This window comes from Erythrolamprus reginae, chromosome 4 (assembly GCF_031021105.1).
Source record: "Erythrolamprus reginae isolate rEryReg1 chromosome 4, rEryReg1.hap1, whole genome shotgun sequence".
Taxonomy (NCBI): Eukaryota; Metazoa; Chordata; class Lepidosauria; order Squamata; family Dipsadidae; genus Erythrolamprus; species Erythrolamprus reginae.
In genome coordinates, this window is record NC_091953.1 from 58,480,047 (window position 1) to 58,496,891 (window position 16,845).

The 16,845-nt window shown below is 41.9% G+C and overlaps 1 protein-coding gene across 4 annotated transcripts in view; it reads left to right on the plus strand.

Annotated features, from left to right (window-relative positions):
- HUNK (hormonally up-regulated Neu-associated kinase) overlaps positions 1 to 16,845 on the plus strand; it is a 122,677-nt gene that overhangs the window by 76,235 nt on the left and 29,597 nt on the right. For all 4 annotated transcript variants that reach the window (XM_070750323.1, XM_070750322.1, XM_070750320.1 and 1 more), the window contains exons 3-4: positions 9,321 to 9,376; positions 11,362 to 11,497. In XM_070750323.1, coding sequence (XP_070606424.1) covers positions 9,321 to 9,376; positions 11,362 to 11,497 — 192 coding nt within the window. The remainder of the gene's footprint in view (positions 1 to 9,320; positions 9,377 to 11,361; positions 11,498 to 16,845) is intronic.

Sequence of the window (16,845 nt, forward strand, 5' to 3'; positions counted from 1 at the left end):
AACAGGAGATTGCTTGGCAAAGAAGAAAAACAAATACTGTCGCTTTAAATCAGGAGTCTCCAAATTTAGCCCCATAGCTGGTTTAGGAGTTCTGACAGTTGAAGAGCACAGGTCTTAATATTGCAAACTTTGGAGACTCCTGCTTTAAATTGAAATGCCTTCAGAAGCTGCTTGGAAGGAGGTTTTTAATTGCAGAAGCGAAGTGATATTCAGCAGTTGGTTTCTGGGTCAGCTGAACAACAAACTGGATAAAAGAGAGAATTCTTTCATGGTTCTGTTTTTGAGGTTTGGGGGTTGGGTTTGTGCAATATGGGCTTTGTGTTTTTAAAAGAGTTTGGGTGATTCCTATTGTGACTAAAATGACTTTCATCCTGTGTCGGGTCTTGAGTGTGGGGCTGCTTGTTCTGATTCTACTACTCTGTTTTGTTAGCTGCCAAATTTTGCCATTCCTGTCTTGAATGGATTTTATAGGGATCTATTTGCCTGCTTGTGTGAATGGAGCCAAACGTTAGGCTTCCACTTTTCTATAAGACCATTATCTCATTATCTCTATCAGGTAGGAATGTGGAATGAGCTTCAGGCAGGTTTCTTTGTTAGCAGTTTGAGTTTTTCCTTATTTTCCTGGGAGCCTTTTCTTATGAGTAATATTTTATTGGGGGGAGGGGGTCTCAGAGGAGAGAGAGAGAAGGAAAGAAAGAAAGAAAGAAAGAGAAAGGTAGGGAGGGAGAAACATAAACCTGGCTGGCACTAGACACAGCTTCAGAGGATGCTTTGAAACAGCACAGCAAAGGCTGGAAGGGTCCTCAGGGGTCATCTAGTCCAATCTCCTGCTCTCACAGAAAACAGATTGCTAAATTGGCTGCACCCACCCAGTCACATGACCACATGGCCATGCCCACCAAGCCATGCCCCCAGAACCAATGGGGGGAAAAAAATCACTATTTGTTGGAAGGGACCTTGGAAATATTATAGGCCAGGGGTAGGCAAAGTTGGCTCTTCTATGACATGTGGACTTCAATTCCCATCATTCCTGAGCTAGCATGATTGGCTCAGGAATTCTGGGAGTTGAAGTCCATAAGTCATAGAAGAGCCAACTTTGCCTATCTGTTCTAGGCCAATGCCCTTCTCAAACAGGAAATCCTGTAACATTTCAGACAAATGGTTGTCCAATCTGTTCTTAAAAACCTTCGGCGTTGGAGCAACCACACCTTCTAGAGGCAAATCATTCTCCTGATTAATTGTTCTGTCAGGAAATTTCTCCTTAGTTCCAGGTTAGTTCTTTCCCATTATGTTGCATTCTTTGAGTAGGAAAAAAATCCTATTTTTACCAATGTCTCTAAAATGAAATCTAAATCTGCAAGGTACTATGGAAGGTTCTATCTGCCTAATAGCCAACTTGACGGTGAGTTGAACTATTCATCAGACTAAGCAATAATGAAAAATGTTTATGATATAGTATACTCACCATGTTTCTGTTAGATAGCATTTAACATTAAATTCTCCTTGGTGAGTGGAGATAACGTCTGGGAACAGGTTCACTCCATCTCTCCTCTCACGGGACTGAGTCTGCAAGCTTAAAGACATACCTCCTCCAGTCATACTCAGTTGATCTCAGGAGTAGATGTGAATTGTGAGTTCCCATTCCTGATTACTACTTTCTCTAAAGGCTTGAAATTTTGGTTTGGCAATACAAAAAAAGAAGAATTGGTCTACCAGCAACCACAGGAGTTGCTGACAGCTGTGCAGCGGTGAATTTACTTTAGTGTGAAGGGCTCTCACCTGAAACTGCCAAAGGCTGCATGGCAGCAGTTTTTTACTTTTGGATGATTCCCACATGAAGGGCTTCAGCTGAAGGCCGCATAGTGGAGAATTAACATTTAGTGCTGCTCTGGCATAAAGGGCTTTTGCCCGAAACCGCCAAAGGCCACATGATGGCAATCCAACTATTGGGGGCAGCAGATTAGGGCAGTGACTGTGCATTTTACTCCAAAATGCTGATCTGTTTATTTCATTTGACCAACATAGGATGGGCCTCAAAGTGTCATCACGGACTATTAGTCGTTGGATCAGAATGTGTATCTCGGAGGCTTACGGGGCACGCTCGTGTCCTCCTCCAGATGGAATTACTGGACATTCGACACGAAGTGCGGCCACCTCGGCTGCGTGGTCCACGCAGGCTTCCATGGAGGACATATGCAGGGCAGCCACGTGGTCCGCTCCACTGACATTCGTAAAGCACTACAAACTTGATACCTTTGCCTCGGCTGAGGCGGCCTTTGGGAGAAGAGTTCTGCAGAAGATGTGCGTGCCTACTGCGCCCCTGGTCCAGCCTTCTCCCTCCCTTACTAGTTGAACTTGGGCATATCCCATGTGAACTCTCCTTCCAGATGCATTGGAGAAGAACCGTTGAACCTACCTGAATGGTCTTCTCGATGCACTGGAAGGAGAGTCTAAACCCACCTGGCCTTTGGCCCAGGGGCGTCGAAATTTCGACAGTTAGGTTTATAGTTACAGTTATTAAGTTGGGCTATTATTATGTTTAATAAAATTTACATTTCCTTATTACCCGCTTAGTTTTTTAAAACTGAGCCTCTGGGGCAGCTAGGGGGCAGTACGTCATTAGCATTAATTAATATGTAAATCTAAACTCAGTCCCTACCAATAAGATTCGAGTATAACCCACATGGACTCTCCTTCCAGTGCATCGAGAAGACCGTTCAGGTAGGTTCAACAGTTCTTTTACAGTGATCCCTCGATTTTCGCGATCTCGATTATCGCGAAACGCTATACCACGGTTTTTCAAAAAATATTAATTAAAAAATACTCCACGGGTTTTTTGCTATACCGCGGTTTTTCCCACCCGATGACGTCACTCTCTTCCTTCCTTTCTCATCTTTCTTTCTCTCTCTCTTTCTCTCTCTTGCTTCTTCCTCTCTCACACTCTCTTCCTCCCTCTCTCATCTCTTTCTTTCCTTCTCTCTCTTTCTCTATCTCTCCCCCTCTTGCTCTCAGGCGGCGGGCGGGCGGGTGAGCGGCGGGCGGGCAGCAGCGAGGAGCCGAAGATCGGGGTTTCCCCTTTGCGTGGGCGGCGGGGAAGACCCAGGGAAGGTTTCTTCGGCCGCCCAGCAGCTGATCTGCTCGGCAGCGCTGCTGCAGGAGGACCCGTGTCCGAAAGCCGGTGAGAGGGGTGGATCGGGCGGGCGAGCGGCGGGTGGGCGGGTAGCGGCGAGGGCGCCGGACGTGCTGGGGGGGCGGGGGCAGCTGACATTCAAAGCAATCTTTGTCGGCTTCCGCACTTTCATCGCTCCCCGGCTCCACCATCTGCGCATGCGCGGCCATGGAAAAAGGGTGCGCATGCGCAGATGGTGTTTTTACTTCCGCACCACTATACTGCGGAAAATCGATTATTGCGAGAGGTCTTGGAACGTAACCCTCGCGATAATCGAGGGATCACTGTACTCCAAAATGTTGATCTGCTAATTCTTGGCCACGCTGCATCGAGTCTTCTGGGATGAGGAGAAACATCTTCTTAGCGAGTGCTGTTCACGAGCCTGGCTCTGTGGCACCTGGTCTGACTTTGTGTGATCTATGCCATCGGCTGCAGTTACACAAAACGTGGTGGTGGTGAGTGCTACCTCTCCAGATTCTCTTGTTAAGCCAATTCTTTGTCCCCCCATCTATGTGGTATTAGTACCTACCTGGCTTAATTTTAATTTTTATATTTTAGAGAGCTCGAGCAGCATCCACCAGGAGAATCTCAAAGTTGGCAGCCCTTTCAGTTCGCAATGATTTGTGTGAATTCTATTCTAAAAGGGTGTTTCTCAGACTAGATCCATCCTTTATTCCTAAAGTTAACTTATGGTTCCATAGGGCCTAGGAGATTATTTTACCTGACTTCTGCCCAAATCCTGTTCATAATCCAGAGAAACAATGGCATACTTTGGATATCAGGAGGGCCCTTCATGGATATATTAAACACACTGCCACCTTTTGAAAGACTGAATCCTTATTGGTATCTTTTCAACCAATGTCTATGAGAAAGAAGGTCTGACCTTCAACTGTTGGCCACTGCCTGAAGTCTTGCATCGCAAAGCCCACTGAGGTTCAGGCTAAACCATTACGTGATCGCATAACTGCTCATTTGACCAGGAGTGCGGCTACAACAACAGCATGGGCCATGCAAGCCTCATTTGAGGATATTTGCAGGGCGGTGATGTGAATATCATCATCACCCTTTATTAGACATTACCGTCTGAATACTTTTGCATCTGCAGAAGCCTCATTCTGCAGGAGGAGGATGCAGAGAGTTCACTCCACCTTGGACCAACCTCCTTCCTGTCCTTAAGACATTAAGCTTGGGTACATCCCTTGCTTGGACTCTCCAGGCAGCATACAGGAGATGGTGCGTTGGTCTTATCTGAATGTTCCTTCTATATGCACTGCAGGAGAGTTCAACCCCAACCTGAGGCCTGTCCTAGTCCAAGGTATGAGCATTATTGGACTTACCTACGTTTTGGATTCCCTTTGTAAAACAACTGACTCGGAGGAGCCAAGGTGGAGGTGTGGCTGGATTTTTCTTTACTCAGTCCCTGGGCAAACAGGCAGAAGTTAATTCATATTTGGATTCTCCCGCAGTTCACATAGAAAGAACATTCAGATAACACCAACATTCCATTTAAGCAAGTTGATGTCATAGGGACGTTTAATAACCTAACTGCTAGTTTGCAGATTACTTTGAAAATGCTATCAATTTGTATCTATTGGGAAGCATGTGGACTTTGATTTCATGAAACATTTCATGAAACACTCAGGCAGATTATGAGAATCTCTGCTTAATGTATGTTGTACATACTAACAAAAAGTGCACATTCAAGTTTGAGAGAATATATTTTCTTTTTCTCTGGTAGAAGAAAACAATCTTGAAACCTCTTTTCAAAAGATATTTCAACAAAACTTTCTGTTGTAAAAACCAGGAGAGGGGCGCCATACAAATCAAATTAATTAATTAATTAAATAAATAAATAAATAAATAAATAAATAAAATAAATAAATAAAATAAACAAGCAAACAAATAATCTTCAGTTTCTAAGGAGAACAAAGATAAAGAACCTGAAGTTTTGCTTTAGCATTTTACAGGAAATTCTCAGCAACTTTTAAAGTAATTTTAAAACGGATACTCAATGTAATTACTGTCAAAACATCAAGGGAAGGAATTTAATAATGTTCCAATAGCAAAGACTGTTTCTTGTGTATCTGTTTTCCACTGTTTCTTTAATTGAGGATCTAGGTGCATATTATCTTCTCAAACTTAATTATTCAGATAACTAGCAGATTTTGAGAAATAGGACAACATATAACAGAGAACAGTCTTTTGCTTGTTAAGACTTGAGTTGGATATGGGACACAAAATTTAGTACTGTTCATGAAATGATCTCTGGGAGTAACATAGTACGTTCTAATTTACTGACCATTTGTTCAGCAACCGTTTGACATTACAATAGCACATTTACAATTATTATAGAATCCCATGGTCATCATTTCTGACCTTCGCAGTTGATGGGAAAGCTGGCAAGAGGTCACAGGTTGTGGTCATGTGATATCACATCTGCAGGTGATTCATTCGAATCCTGTACAATTCACCTCAATCAAAACTGACATGTAAGTCAGCACAGTTACATGACATTTCGTTTTGCAACTTTACTGATGGAGCTGCCAGTCCCACTTGCAGTTAGTAACTGAAGACTAAAGGGTTAAATAAGGTCCAGGAGGGAAGGGTTTTTAATAGGAAAGTGAACACAAGAACAAGGGGACACAATCTGAAGTTAGTTGGGGGAAAGATCAAAAGTAACATGAGAAAATATTATTTTACTGAAAGAGTAGTAGATCCTTGGAACAAACTTCCAGCAGACGTGGTTGGTAAATCCACAATAACTGAATTTAAACATGCCTGGGATAAACATATATCCATCCTAAGATAAAATACAGAAAATAGTATAAGGGCAGACTAGATGGATCATGAGGTCTTTTACTGCCGTCAGTCTTCTATGTTTCTATCTATATGCACACAGAGGAGCAGTCCAAAGATGAGCAGCAACAACAACAATTGTGTCAATCAGGTTAAGCTGTGGAATGTGTTTAGGGATCCCTGAACATATAATTGTCTCCATGTGACTTTGAAGATGTGAGATAAATAGAGTATTGGTGCTTTTGAACTTTGATGTTGAAATGTCTTGAGAATACTGGATAGCCAAGAAATGCACAAATGGATCATCAAACAAATCAACCCATAGTTCTGACTTGAGACTCAAATGATCTGGATGAAATTATCATACTTGGCATATTATATAAAAAGACCTAGTTCTCTGGTTGAAGGCTCTAATACTGGGAAAAGTGGAAGAAAAGTGAAGACGACAACCAATAGCAAGATGGAGGGATTCAACTAAAGTGGTGATGGCATCAGTGGAAGATCTGGAGCACCAGCTTATGGAAGGATAATGAGAAAACCTATTGATGTAAAATCTGATATTAGTTTGATCACACATAATCAGATCATTTTTAAACTAGCCACTTAACCTCTACTTTGTATATTCTTTATCAGATACCTCAATTGATAAGATATTATTTCCACATTTTTAGAGATGTCTACAGCAGTGTTTTTCAACCAGTGTGCCGTGGCACACTAGTGTGCCGCGAGACATGGTCAGGTGTGCCGCGAAGCTCAGCAAGAGAGAGAAAGAGAGAGAGAGAAAGAAAGAGAGAGAGGAGAGAGAAAGAAAGAGAGAGAAAGAAAGCAAGAGAGAGAGAGAGAAAGAGAGGGAGGGAAGAGAGTGAGAAAGAGAGCAAAAAAGAGAGGAAGGAAGGAAGAGAGAAAGAAAGAGGGATGGAGAGAGAGAGGAAGGAAGGAAGAGAGAGAAAGAGGGAGAGAAATAGAGAGAAAGGGGGGAAGAGAGAGAGAGAATTTTTTTGTCCAAACTTTTTTTAACCCCCCCAATCCTCCCCCCGCTCAATGTGCCCCATGATTTTGTATATGTAAAAAATGTGCCGCAGCTGAAAAAAGGTTGAAAATCACTGGTCTACAGTATAGAATGACATTCAGTAGCCTGCAAAAAAGTGCATTATAAACCATGTTTTTGTAATGTGCATATAATCAGTAGTAACTGCTGCAATGAGCATTTAGGTTATAATGTGCATATATCATACATTATTTTCATCTTTTGTGAAATAATTTTTATTAGAAAGGTTATCCTACTATCTTTGATTTTGTACCAAGAATATTAAAAGTTTCCCCAACAATCTTTCCAGTACATTTGTCTTATACATAATTATTATTTTTTCATTCAGATAACTATAATGTTATGTAGTTCAACATGCTTCCTGAGGTGTATATGATATTAGATATATAGATGTGCTTAGGTGTATATATTCTGGATGTGATTCAGTATGTAGATACAGTACATAGCACTGTTTCCATTGTGATTAAAGGCAATGGTTGGTATTAATGTGGTTGCAATATCTGGTTCCTAGTGCGTACTTAAGGTTTTTCTTCAGTAGTATTTCCTTGGCTTTATCATTTTCAGTAATAAATATGTGTCATGATTTGACGTAAAATTATATTAGGAACTCTTGAGTTACTGGAATTGTTCCATCTAGTTGATTCTGTTAAGTAATTTACTGTAATAAAGTATTTTTGACTGTTGAAATGTAGTTATTAGAACATATTACCATATTAGGAATATATTTAGACTAAGAGGCACTTCCTTTATTTTATTTCATTATGACAAACAAGGAGAATGATCTCTTTCCTCTCCTGCCATACTGAGATAATTGCTCCTTGGTATTTTCTATTTGCCTTGAGAGCAAAAAAAAAAATCCTGCTGGCACTTGTGCTTTTCTCTCTGTTCAAACAGCTTCAAAAGGCATTTTTCAGTTTACCTAAAACCTATCTGGTATTCTGTTGGAAGAAAAAGGACATTTTCATTTCCTGCCTATTCTAATCCAAGTAATTATCCCATCCAATGACAGTTGTGTTAAATGTAAATGAAACATATTGAATACATAGAGACCATGTTCTAAACATAAAGTCCCTAGAAACAGTTAACCAGTAAAAAAAACCAGTTAAAATGGCAGTTTTTGGTTAGGTATTTGAAGCATCTTAGATTTGTTTCATGGCATGCATTTCTTATCGAAGTACAGTGTTCCCTCGATTTTCGCGGGTTCAAACTTCGCGAATAGCCTATACCATGGTTTTTCAAAAAATATTAATTAAAAAATACTTTGCGGGGGGTTTTTTCTATACCATGGTTTTTCCTGCCTGATGATGTCATACATCATCACCAAACTAATAATTTTTGCAAATAAATAACAAAAAAATAATTATTGTTAATAAATAATTATGTTTATAAATATCAGGATCACTAAGTGTCTTATTCAATGGTGAGTACCAGTAATAATGGGGAGGAAATGGTTGTTAAGGGAATGGGAAATGGTAATTTAGGGGTTTAAAGTGTTAAGGGATGGCTTGTGATACTGTTCATAGCCAAAAATGGTGTATTTACTTCCGCATCTCTACTTCGAGGAAATTTGACTTTCGCGGGTGGTCTCAGAACGCATCCCCCGCAAAAATCGAGGGAACACTGTATCATACACTTCTCGTTTCATTTTAGAGCAATACGGCTGCTTGAATTGGAATCATTGTCAGAAGTCTTGAAGGCTGACTTTTTAAAAAATAAATAAATCCAAAGTTAGCTTTTCTTCTGAACTTTTTCATTCACACTTTTTCATTTACATTATGGCAGTTCACGTGTGGAAAACAGTGAAGAGGTATCAATCAAAATTAATGGAATATACCTCTAACATGGAACTGGAACCAAGGAGCCTTGGAAGATATAGAAAAAATTATTATGGAACTACATGGAGCCTTGGGTCTCACATTGATCACTCTTAATAGAATAACAAGATATTTGATTCATAATTGATATTTTGAAGATGTACTGTATATTAAAGCTGAACTAGCGTGTTCTTTATAATTTTTTACAGGAATAATTACATTTATTGCATTCTTTTTTAACAAACTTACTTATTTGCTTTTATGGCATTAGAATAATGCCTGTTTACATCAACTTCAAAATAACAGATCTATGTATTCACTTGAATGAAAATATAGCCAAGTATATTTTACTTTATATTTATATAAAAAACAAGAATTATACCAATTTGTACAAAAAGATAATCATGATTGTTAATGAAATTTGAAATGTTGAATATGAAATATTGAAAGCTCAGTTGTTTAAAATCTCATTTAATATCTTTGTATATTGCAGAGATCTGAAGATAGAAAATCTTTTGCTAGATGAAGACAACAATATCAAACTTATTGGTATGAAAGTCTTGTAGTAATTGTAGTCTTCAGTCACTAATCAGCATTTTTGTCATAAATTAACACAACACCTGGGCTTTAAAAATATTGAACTTTTACTATTTGATTATATATATAATTCAGGTGTTACTTTACAAACACACAGAAAATATAGTAAATTTAAATATATATACATTGTGAAGCCTTTGGTCTAAAGTATGCTGAATGTTTGGAGAAGTAGAATAAACATCTTCCTTGACATTGGAATTCCTATTTTAAGTGACTTAAAGTTTAAGATGTTTTAGATGCTGCTGGAATCTTTCTTCACTTACTGTGAAGTAAGCTTTAGTGTTGAATGAATATCTTTGTCTGCAAAATTAAAATAACAAGTGCCTGGAGAAAACTCAAAGGTTTCTTGATTGTACTGCTGTCTCTAAAAAAGCAGTGTTTGCATTGATCAGATACATTCTGCAGAAATCATAAATCATAAATAAATCTTTTATTGCTATCAGTGTAAAACTCCCATTAATGTTAGTTGTGGGCTTTAAAAGGAAAATACCCCCTTAAAAAAGCATCTGCTTAGGGATTTAATTCTGCAGAGTCAACTCATTTTGTTGCAACAGCTAATATGAATAGAGTTAAAAACAGGCATTACTTACTGCCTCTTAAATGGGCCAGAAAATCTGTGAAACAAAGCCTTGTCTCACACAACTTAAGGGAGGTGACAACTTGACAAAATAGCTTTGGGGAAAGGCACCAATTTGGGAAAGACCTATATAACATTTGTATGTAAGAAATAGCATTCACCAGTGTATTGAAAAATATATATTACCATCAGCCAGTCAACAACTTAGTTTAAAGCCTAGGTGATAGCAGAGATATTTAAAGTTGTATTAACATCTGGTAGCTTTTGTTCTTATAATGGGCTGCTTGATTACTCCAGAACATATAAAGCTGGCTTCTGTATGCAGTCACTGCCAAACAATATACTGTATATAAAACAAAACTAGAATATACCTATTTTGCATTTGCTTTAGTTGCCCAAGTATTTTCTCACTGTAGACTCTGTGAGAAGATGCTGTAGAACAGTGTTTCTCAGCCTTGGCAACTTTCAGATATGTGGACTTCAAGTCTCAGAATTCCCTAGCCAGCATGCCATAGAACATAAGAATTTACCATAGAAATTTCCTTGGTTTTATACAATTTTGACAGCCTCAAATGAAGCAGATTGTTATGTATCCAAGAGCAAAGTCTATTAATACCCTTTGTTGGTTGGTTGGTTGGTTGGTTTATTATTTATTTATTAATTTAACTTCTATGCCTCCCAATCCTATGGGACTCCCATGTTAACAAAGGACCAATCTTAAAATGAGGAAGAGAGTTATTTTCAAAGGAAATAATTAATATTGGTATTTGGCAATATTACCTTTCAATGGAAAGGTTTGGATTTGGAATCATGAGTTATAAACTTTTAAATTAAAAAGTGTAGGTTATTTGAGTATATTTAAGTAATTCACAATTTAAAATAGAAGAAAAGCACTGCCTCTCTAGGGTTCTATTAGCGCTGCTTGGTTGTGATTAAATGTGCCTTTTTTATATTTATCCCTGCTCAGTCGTGGGTTCTAAAACCCTGTGCTACCGTGCGCACCACTTCTGCACAGAAGCTGGGTGGGCAGAACATCCTGGGCAGGTAGATGGAGCGTCCCACCGCTGGCACCACCAGTTCTTAGAACCCGGCCAAACTGGGAGTTGTTGTGTTTGTTATATCTTGTTCCTTTTACGAATCACACCCAGCGGTTTACTTAACTGTTTGTAATTTTCCAAGGTGGATCAGTATGTAAAGAAACTTGCTGATATATTAAAATCAAAGGGAGCTATAAGGTATAAATTGGTCTTAGCAGAATAGGGTGTTTCATAGATGCAAGAAAACGAGAATTGTACCCCAGGAAATTATGCTTGTGATTTTTGTATAATTTAAATGTCTATTCTTTGTTTTTTCCTCACAGACTTTGGCTTGAGCAATTGTGCAAGTATCCTGGGCTACACTGATCCATTCAGCACCCAATGCGGCAGTCCTGCTTATGCAGCACCAGAGCTTCTTGCGAGGAAGAAATATGGTCCCAAAATAGATGTTTGGTCCATGTGAGTTAACATAGTTTGAAAGCAGCATATTCTCTCTCCACATCGTGTTTACACTAGCAAAAGTAAAAAAAAGTTTTATTTAAAATGGAACATTTTTACAAAATATTCCACTTTGAAGATGGATAACTGATTTTATTTGCTAGCATTGACATAGTTTTGTTCTGTCGCCTAAAACATATACTACCGCACTCCATCTCTTAAAGTCAGAACTGGATAAACTGAAGCTCCAAGGGACTCCTCTGTCCCCTTGCTGTGGCCCCTCAATGTGGCCACAGTTGCCAAAAGCCAGCACTGTTTCCCACCATTTTGATATGGAAAACACTCACATGTTGTAGGCTAAGCCCAAAAATAGTCCTAATATAATTTTAAAACAAAGAAGAAAGCTTCCTTCCAAATCCAAAGCAAAAGTAAAGAATACAAAATAAACTTGGCCCCTGGACGTATGTCTGATATGGCACTGCATTTTTGTCCCATCCCTTGTGGGCCTTGCGATTTCCCCTCTTTTCCTAGTATTAAAGTTCTCTACCCATATATTAATTTACCTAATGTATGTACAGTGCCTAATATATGATCAAAAAGCCAGAGCTCTATGTTCAAGGTACTGTTACAAAAGCACAAATAGTACTTGTTAAAGAAAATTAGAAAAAAGTACTTGTTAAAGAAAATTAGAAAAAGGGATTTACTATTATTGACATAAAATCTTCCGTCACAAATGTACAGGTGGTCCTTGCTTAACAACCAGTTGTTTAATGAGCATTCAAAATTACAACAGACCTCCCAGAGCTACTTGCAACCTAATTCTCCGTACTGAAGGAGCGGGTCCAGCAGTCACATGGGTTGCTCATGTCCAATCCGTTGGAACTGAGCCTAGTATTAAAAAAGCTTGCCGGATCCGCCCCTTCCCCAGAATTCGCTCAGTTCGCATATCCTGCGGTTGTATTGTGATAGCTCGTTCAACATTCTAACACCTTCCCTTCGATCTTTCCTTCAAAAAAGTAGTAAGATTTATTGTCTTTATTTAATTACTTGCACTAATTGCGCCAGCCGTTTAAAAGAAAAAAAAAAAAAAAAAAAAGCGGCTCGGCTTTTTTCCTTGGGAGAAGTTGCGGTTTCGTTTTCCCCCGGCGGTTTTGCCGGTTACGATTCCTGCGGCCGCTTGTGGATTCTTCTAATCCCTTGGCCTGGAGGTCCTGGTGCAAGTATTTATCATTGAATTATTGTCTATTTATTGTATACAAATATTTAAGGGCTTATAAAATACCTCCTGCGGAGTGAGACGCCTTCTAGTCTCCTGGACTTAGTCGATCGCTTTTCCCTTAAGAAATTCTACGGAGCGATTTTTTTCGGCGCGAAGGCCTTCGCGCCCTTTTTTTAAAAAAATCTAGGCCTCTCGTGTTGGCCTTCTGCCAGCCGCGTAGGCCTCAGTCCACCGCGTGGATCCGGGAGCGGGCCTTGGGGGTCCCAGGCTAAATTCTCCACCGGCTAAGCCTCCAACCAGAGTGCCTTGGTTTACTTAATTGCAAAGTTTAGGGAGGCTGGCCCCGCTGGATTTGGGGGCACGAACTCTGGGTTTGCCCAGATTGTCCTCACGTTTCAGCAGCTTCGAGGCCTCGAAGCAGGATCCATTCCTCTTGGGAAGTCCTTGAAATCTTCTCCTTATAATTTAGTTATTGGCTCAGCCTTGTCTTCTGTTAATTGTCAGACTATGGCTACTTTTCCCAAGAGAGGCACAACTAAAGGTCCCAGAGAGGCCAGGCCTACAGGCGATGAGATTACTAGTATCCCCCAGGCCTCTTCCTCCTCTTCTCCAGGGGCCCGCCCCTCGACCAAGGTCACCAGGGCCGAGAAGAGAAGGGACCTAGCCCTACAAAAAATTCATGACAAATCAGCAAAACGTTTGAAAGTGCAGGCCCAAGTAATCAGTAGTCAAGACCCACCAGAGGCCTCTAGTCTGCCTCCTTCTGGGGTCCCTGTGTTATCTCTGGATGAGCCAAACCTAGACAGACCCCAACCTAACCTATGGGGCATAGGTCCAGAGGAACCAGATATTATTGAAGATTCCCCCCAGCCAGGATCCTCCCAGGCCTTTAGGGATTCTTCTGCCATTTCTGCTGATATTTCCAGTTTACCTCCTGAGTTCCAATCTATTTTTGCTGTGTTGTCCAAAGCCATTGATGCCAAACTCTCCTCCATCAATGAGCTTCCTTTACCTCTTCCTCCTTCTCGTTCCTCCCGCCCCTTGGGTTCTTCCCCAGCGGTCAGAGCTCCTATTCAGGATGATTCAGAATCCTCCCAGGATGAATATGAGGATGTAGAGGAGGATGAAGACCCTTTTCAGGGCTTATCAGAGGATGAGGAATCCCAAATAAAGGTCCCTCCTCCAATTACTATATTTCCTTCTCAACTATTCAAATCTCTCCTCCTCAAAGCTAGAATTTCTACGGGATTAGCGGCCCAGGAGAAACAAGCCTCCACTTCCACTGATCCCCCGGAGGAGAATTTACCTTACTTCACAGAGGAACAGGAGGATAACGAGGTAATTCCTATGCCTAAATTGTTTAAAGATGCCTTACTCAAACAGTGGGATTTTCCAGCCTCTGGCCTTAATCCCTCCACCAAGGACAGAAAGTTGTATAAACTCTCCTCTTCCTATGAAGAGCTTCTATCTTTTCCCAAACCAGATGAACCTGTCAAGATTCTTCACTCGGCAGCGGCTGTGCCAGGCGAGGCGGAGGAAGTCCTCCGTCCAGAGGACAAGCGCATCGAGCAAATGCTCAAAAGAGGATTCTCCGCTGATTCCTGGGCCATTAAAAGTTCTGCAGCGGCCTCCTTCTTCTCCAGAGCCATGCTGCTGTGGCTTCGCCAACTTCAACAGCACATTCCTCCCGATGACTTGAGAGGTCAACAAGACTTCAACAAAGTCTTTGCAGCTGCCCAGTACGTGGCTGATGCCACCTTGCAATCTACTAGATTTTCTGCTAAGTCTATTGCAGCTTCTACAACGGCAAGAAGACTCCTATGGATTCGCCCTTGGCAAGCGGGAGTTCGCCAAAAGTGGCAGTTATCCCAGGGCCCCTTAAAGCGCGACCTTCTCTTCGGGGATCTTCTGGATCCACTCCTCACGGAGACCACGGACAAGAAGAAGGTTTTGGGTCCAACCACGAAAAAGGTTACCAAAACGCAGTCCTTTCGTCGCCCAGGGCGCCAGCAAGATCAAGCGGCTTCCTATCAGAGATCTCCAGGTCAGTATTCCCCCCGCTTTCGTTCCCAAGGTAGGAACTCCAGGGGTAGAGGTTTTCGTTTCCAAAGGGGAGCTTCCTCTAACAGGGCTTCAAAAAAACCTAGATGGTAATCTTTCCTCCATTCCCATAGGGGGTCGCCTAGCTCATTTCGCTTCTAATTGGCGTCTCACCTCCAAGGACCCTTGGGTCATTGACACTGTTCAAACAGGCCTTCTTTTGGAATTTATTTCTCCTCCCCCTAAACGTTTTATTTCCTGCCCTTCTCCCAGGTCATCCTCAGATTGTAACCGTATAGAGGAGGCCATTTCTCATCTATTGTCCATTAGAGCCATTCAACCGGTCCCTTCCGGTCAGAAGGGCCTAGGTTTTTACTCCATCCTATTTATGGTTCCAAAGTCTTCCGGAGGTTGGAGAGCCATTTTGGATTTAAAGAAACTAAACCTATTCATCAAATATAGGAAGTTTAAGATGCACTCCTTGTCTTCTATTTTGGCCGCCATTCACTCGGGAGATTTCATGGTCTCCTTAGACCTCACTGAGGCCTACCTTCACATTCCTATAGCCAAATGCCACAGAAAATTTTTACGTTTTTCCTTTCAAGGCAGGCATTTCCAGTATAGGGCGATGCCATTTGGCCTTTCCTCGGCCCCTCGGGTCTTTACAAAGCTCTTGGGGTCCCTGGCGGCCTATATCCGGGCGTCTCCCATCCACATTTTATGTTATCTTGATGATATTTTAATTCATGGGAACTCCCTAGAGAGAGTGGAATCAGACCTTTCTGTCACCATGTCAGTCCTTCAGGACCATGGGTTTTCCATCAACTTTGAAAAAAGTCACCTTCAACCTTCCACTTCCATTCCTCACCTGGGATCCATTATTGATTCAAAATCTTCCCAGGTTTTTCTCTCTCCCGAGAGAAAACTCAGTATAGTGGAGTTAATTTCTAACATTTTATCTATTCCTTCAGTATCCATAGTTACTCTATCTTCCCTTTTGGGGAAGATGGTGTCATGCATAGGCATCATTCCCTGGGCTCGCCTTCATGCTAGGGAACTCCAGTGGCTTCTGTTGCCTTTTCAGAGATCGGGGCACAGCAACTCAAATCGACGCATTGTCATCCCACTGAGTGTTCGCAGATCCTTCAAGTGGTGGAAGTCTCCGGCCATGGACAGAGGATCCCCGTTCAGGTGCCCGGATCAATTTGTCATCACCACAGATGCCAGTCTATCGGGATGGGGCGCCCACGCCCAGGGGATGATAGCCCAGGGCACGTGGTCCCCGGAGGAAGCTTCCAGGCCAATCAATTGGCTAGAGTTAAGAGCCGTTTCCCTGGCTCTGAAGCATTTCTCTCCTCGCATTCCCAACCGGCACGTTCTCATTCTCACCGACAACATTGCCACAAAAAGCCATATCTGCAGACAGGGGGGCACGAGATCCAAGGCTCTCATGAGGGAGTCCCTCAAGTTGGGCCTTTGGGCGGAAAAACATCTCCAGTCGCTCCTAGCCGATCACATCTCGGGGAGTCTCAACGTCCAGGCGGATTGGCTATCCCGAGCAACGATAGACCCAGGAGAGTGGAACCTCCATCAAGACCTGTTCCATCAAATCACCCTCAGATTCGGCCTACCAGTTCTGGATCTCTTCGCGACCAATGCGAACGCCCAACTCCCTCGCTTCTATTCCAGATTTCCATCCCCGGGAGCGGAAGCAATCAATGCCCTCCGGAGTCCATGGCCTCCAGGCCTACTCTACGCATTTCCTCCAATTCCAATCCTCCCGGACGTGATTCACAAGGTCCTCACCGAGAGGGCCCGAGTAATCTTAATCGCCCCTCATTGGCCCCGCCGGCCCTGGTTCGCGGATCTCCAACAGCTGTCCGTCCAGGACCCTTGGCGACTCCCCGTTTCGGGGGATATGCTGCGGCAGGGGGCCTCTTTCCATCCAGACCCGGAGTGGTTCCACCTCACCGCTTGGCTGTTATCAGGAGAGATTTAGAACTGCGTGGGCATGACCCCGATTCAGTGGAGGTCATTTTAAAGGCCAGAAGGGGCTCGACCAATCGAATCTACGACCACACGTGGTCCAAGTTTCACCAGTGGTGTCTTC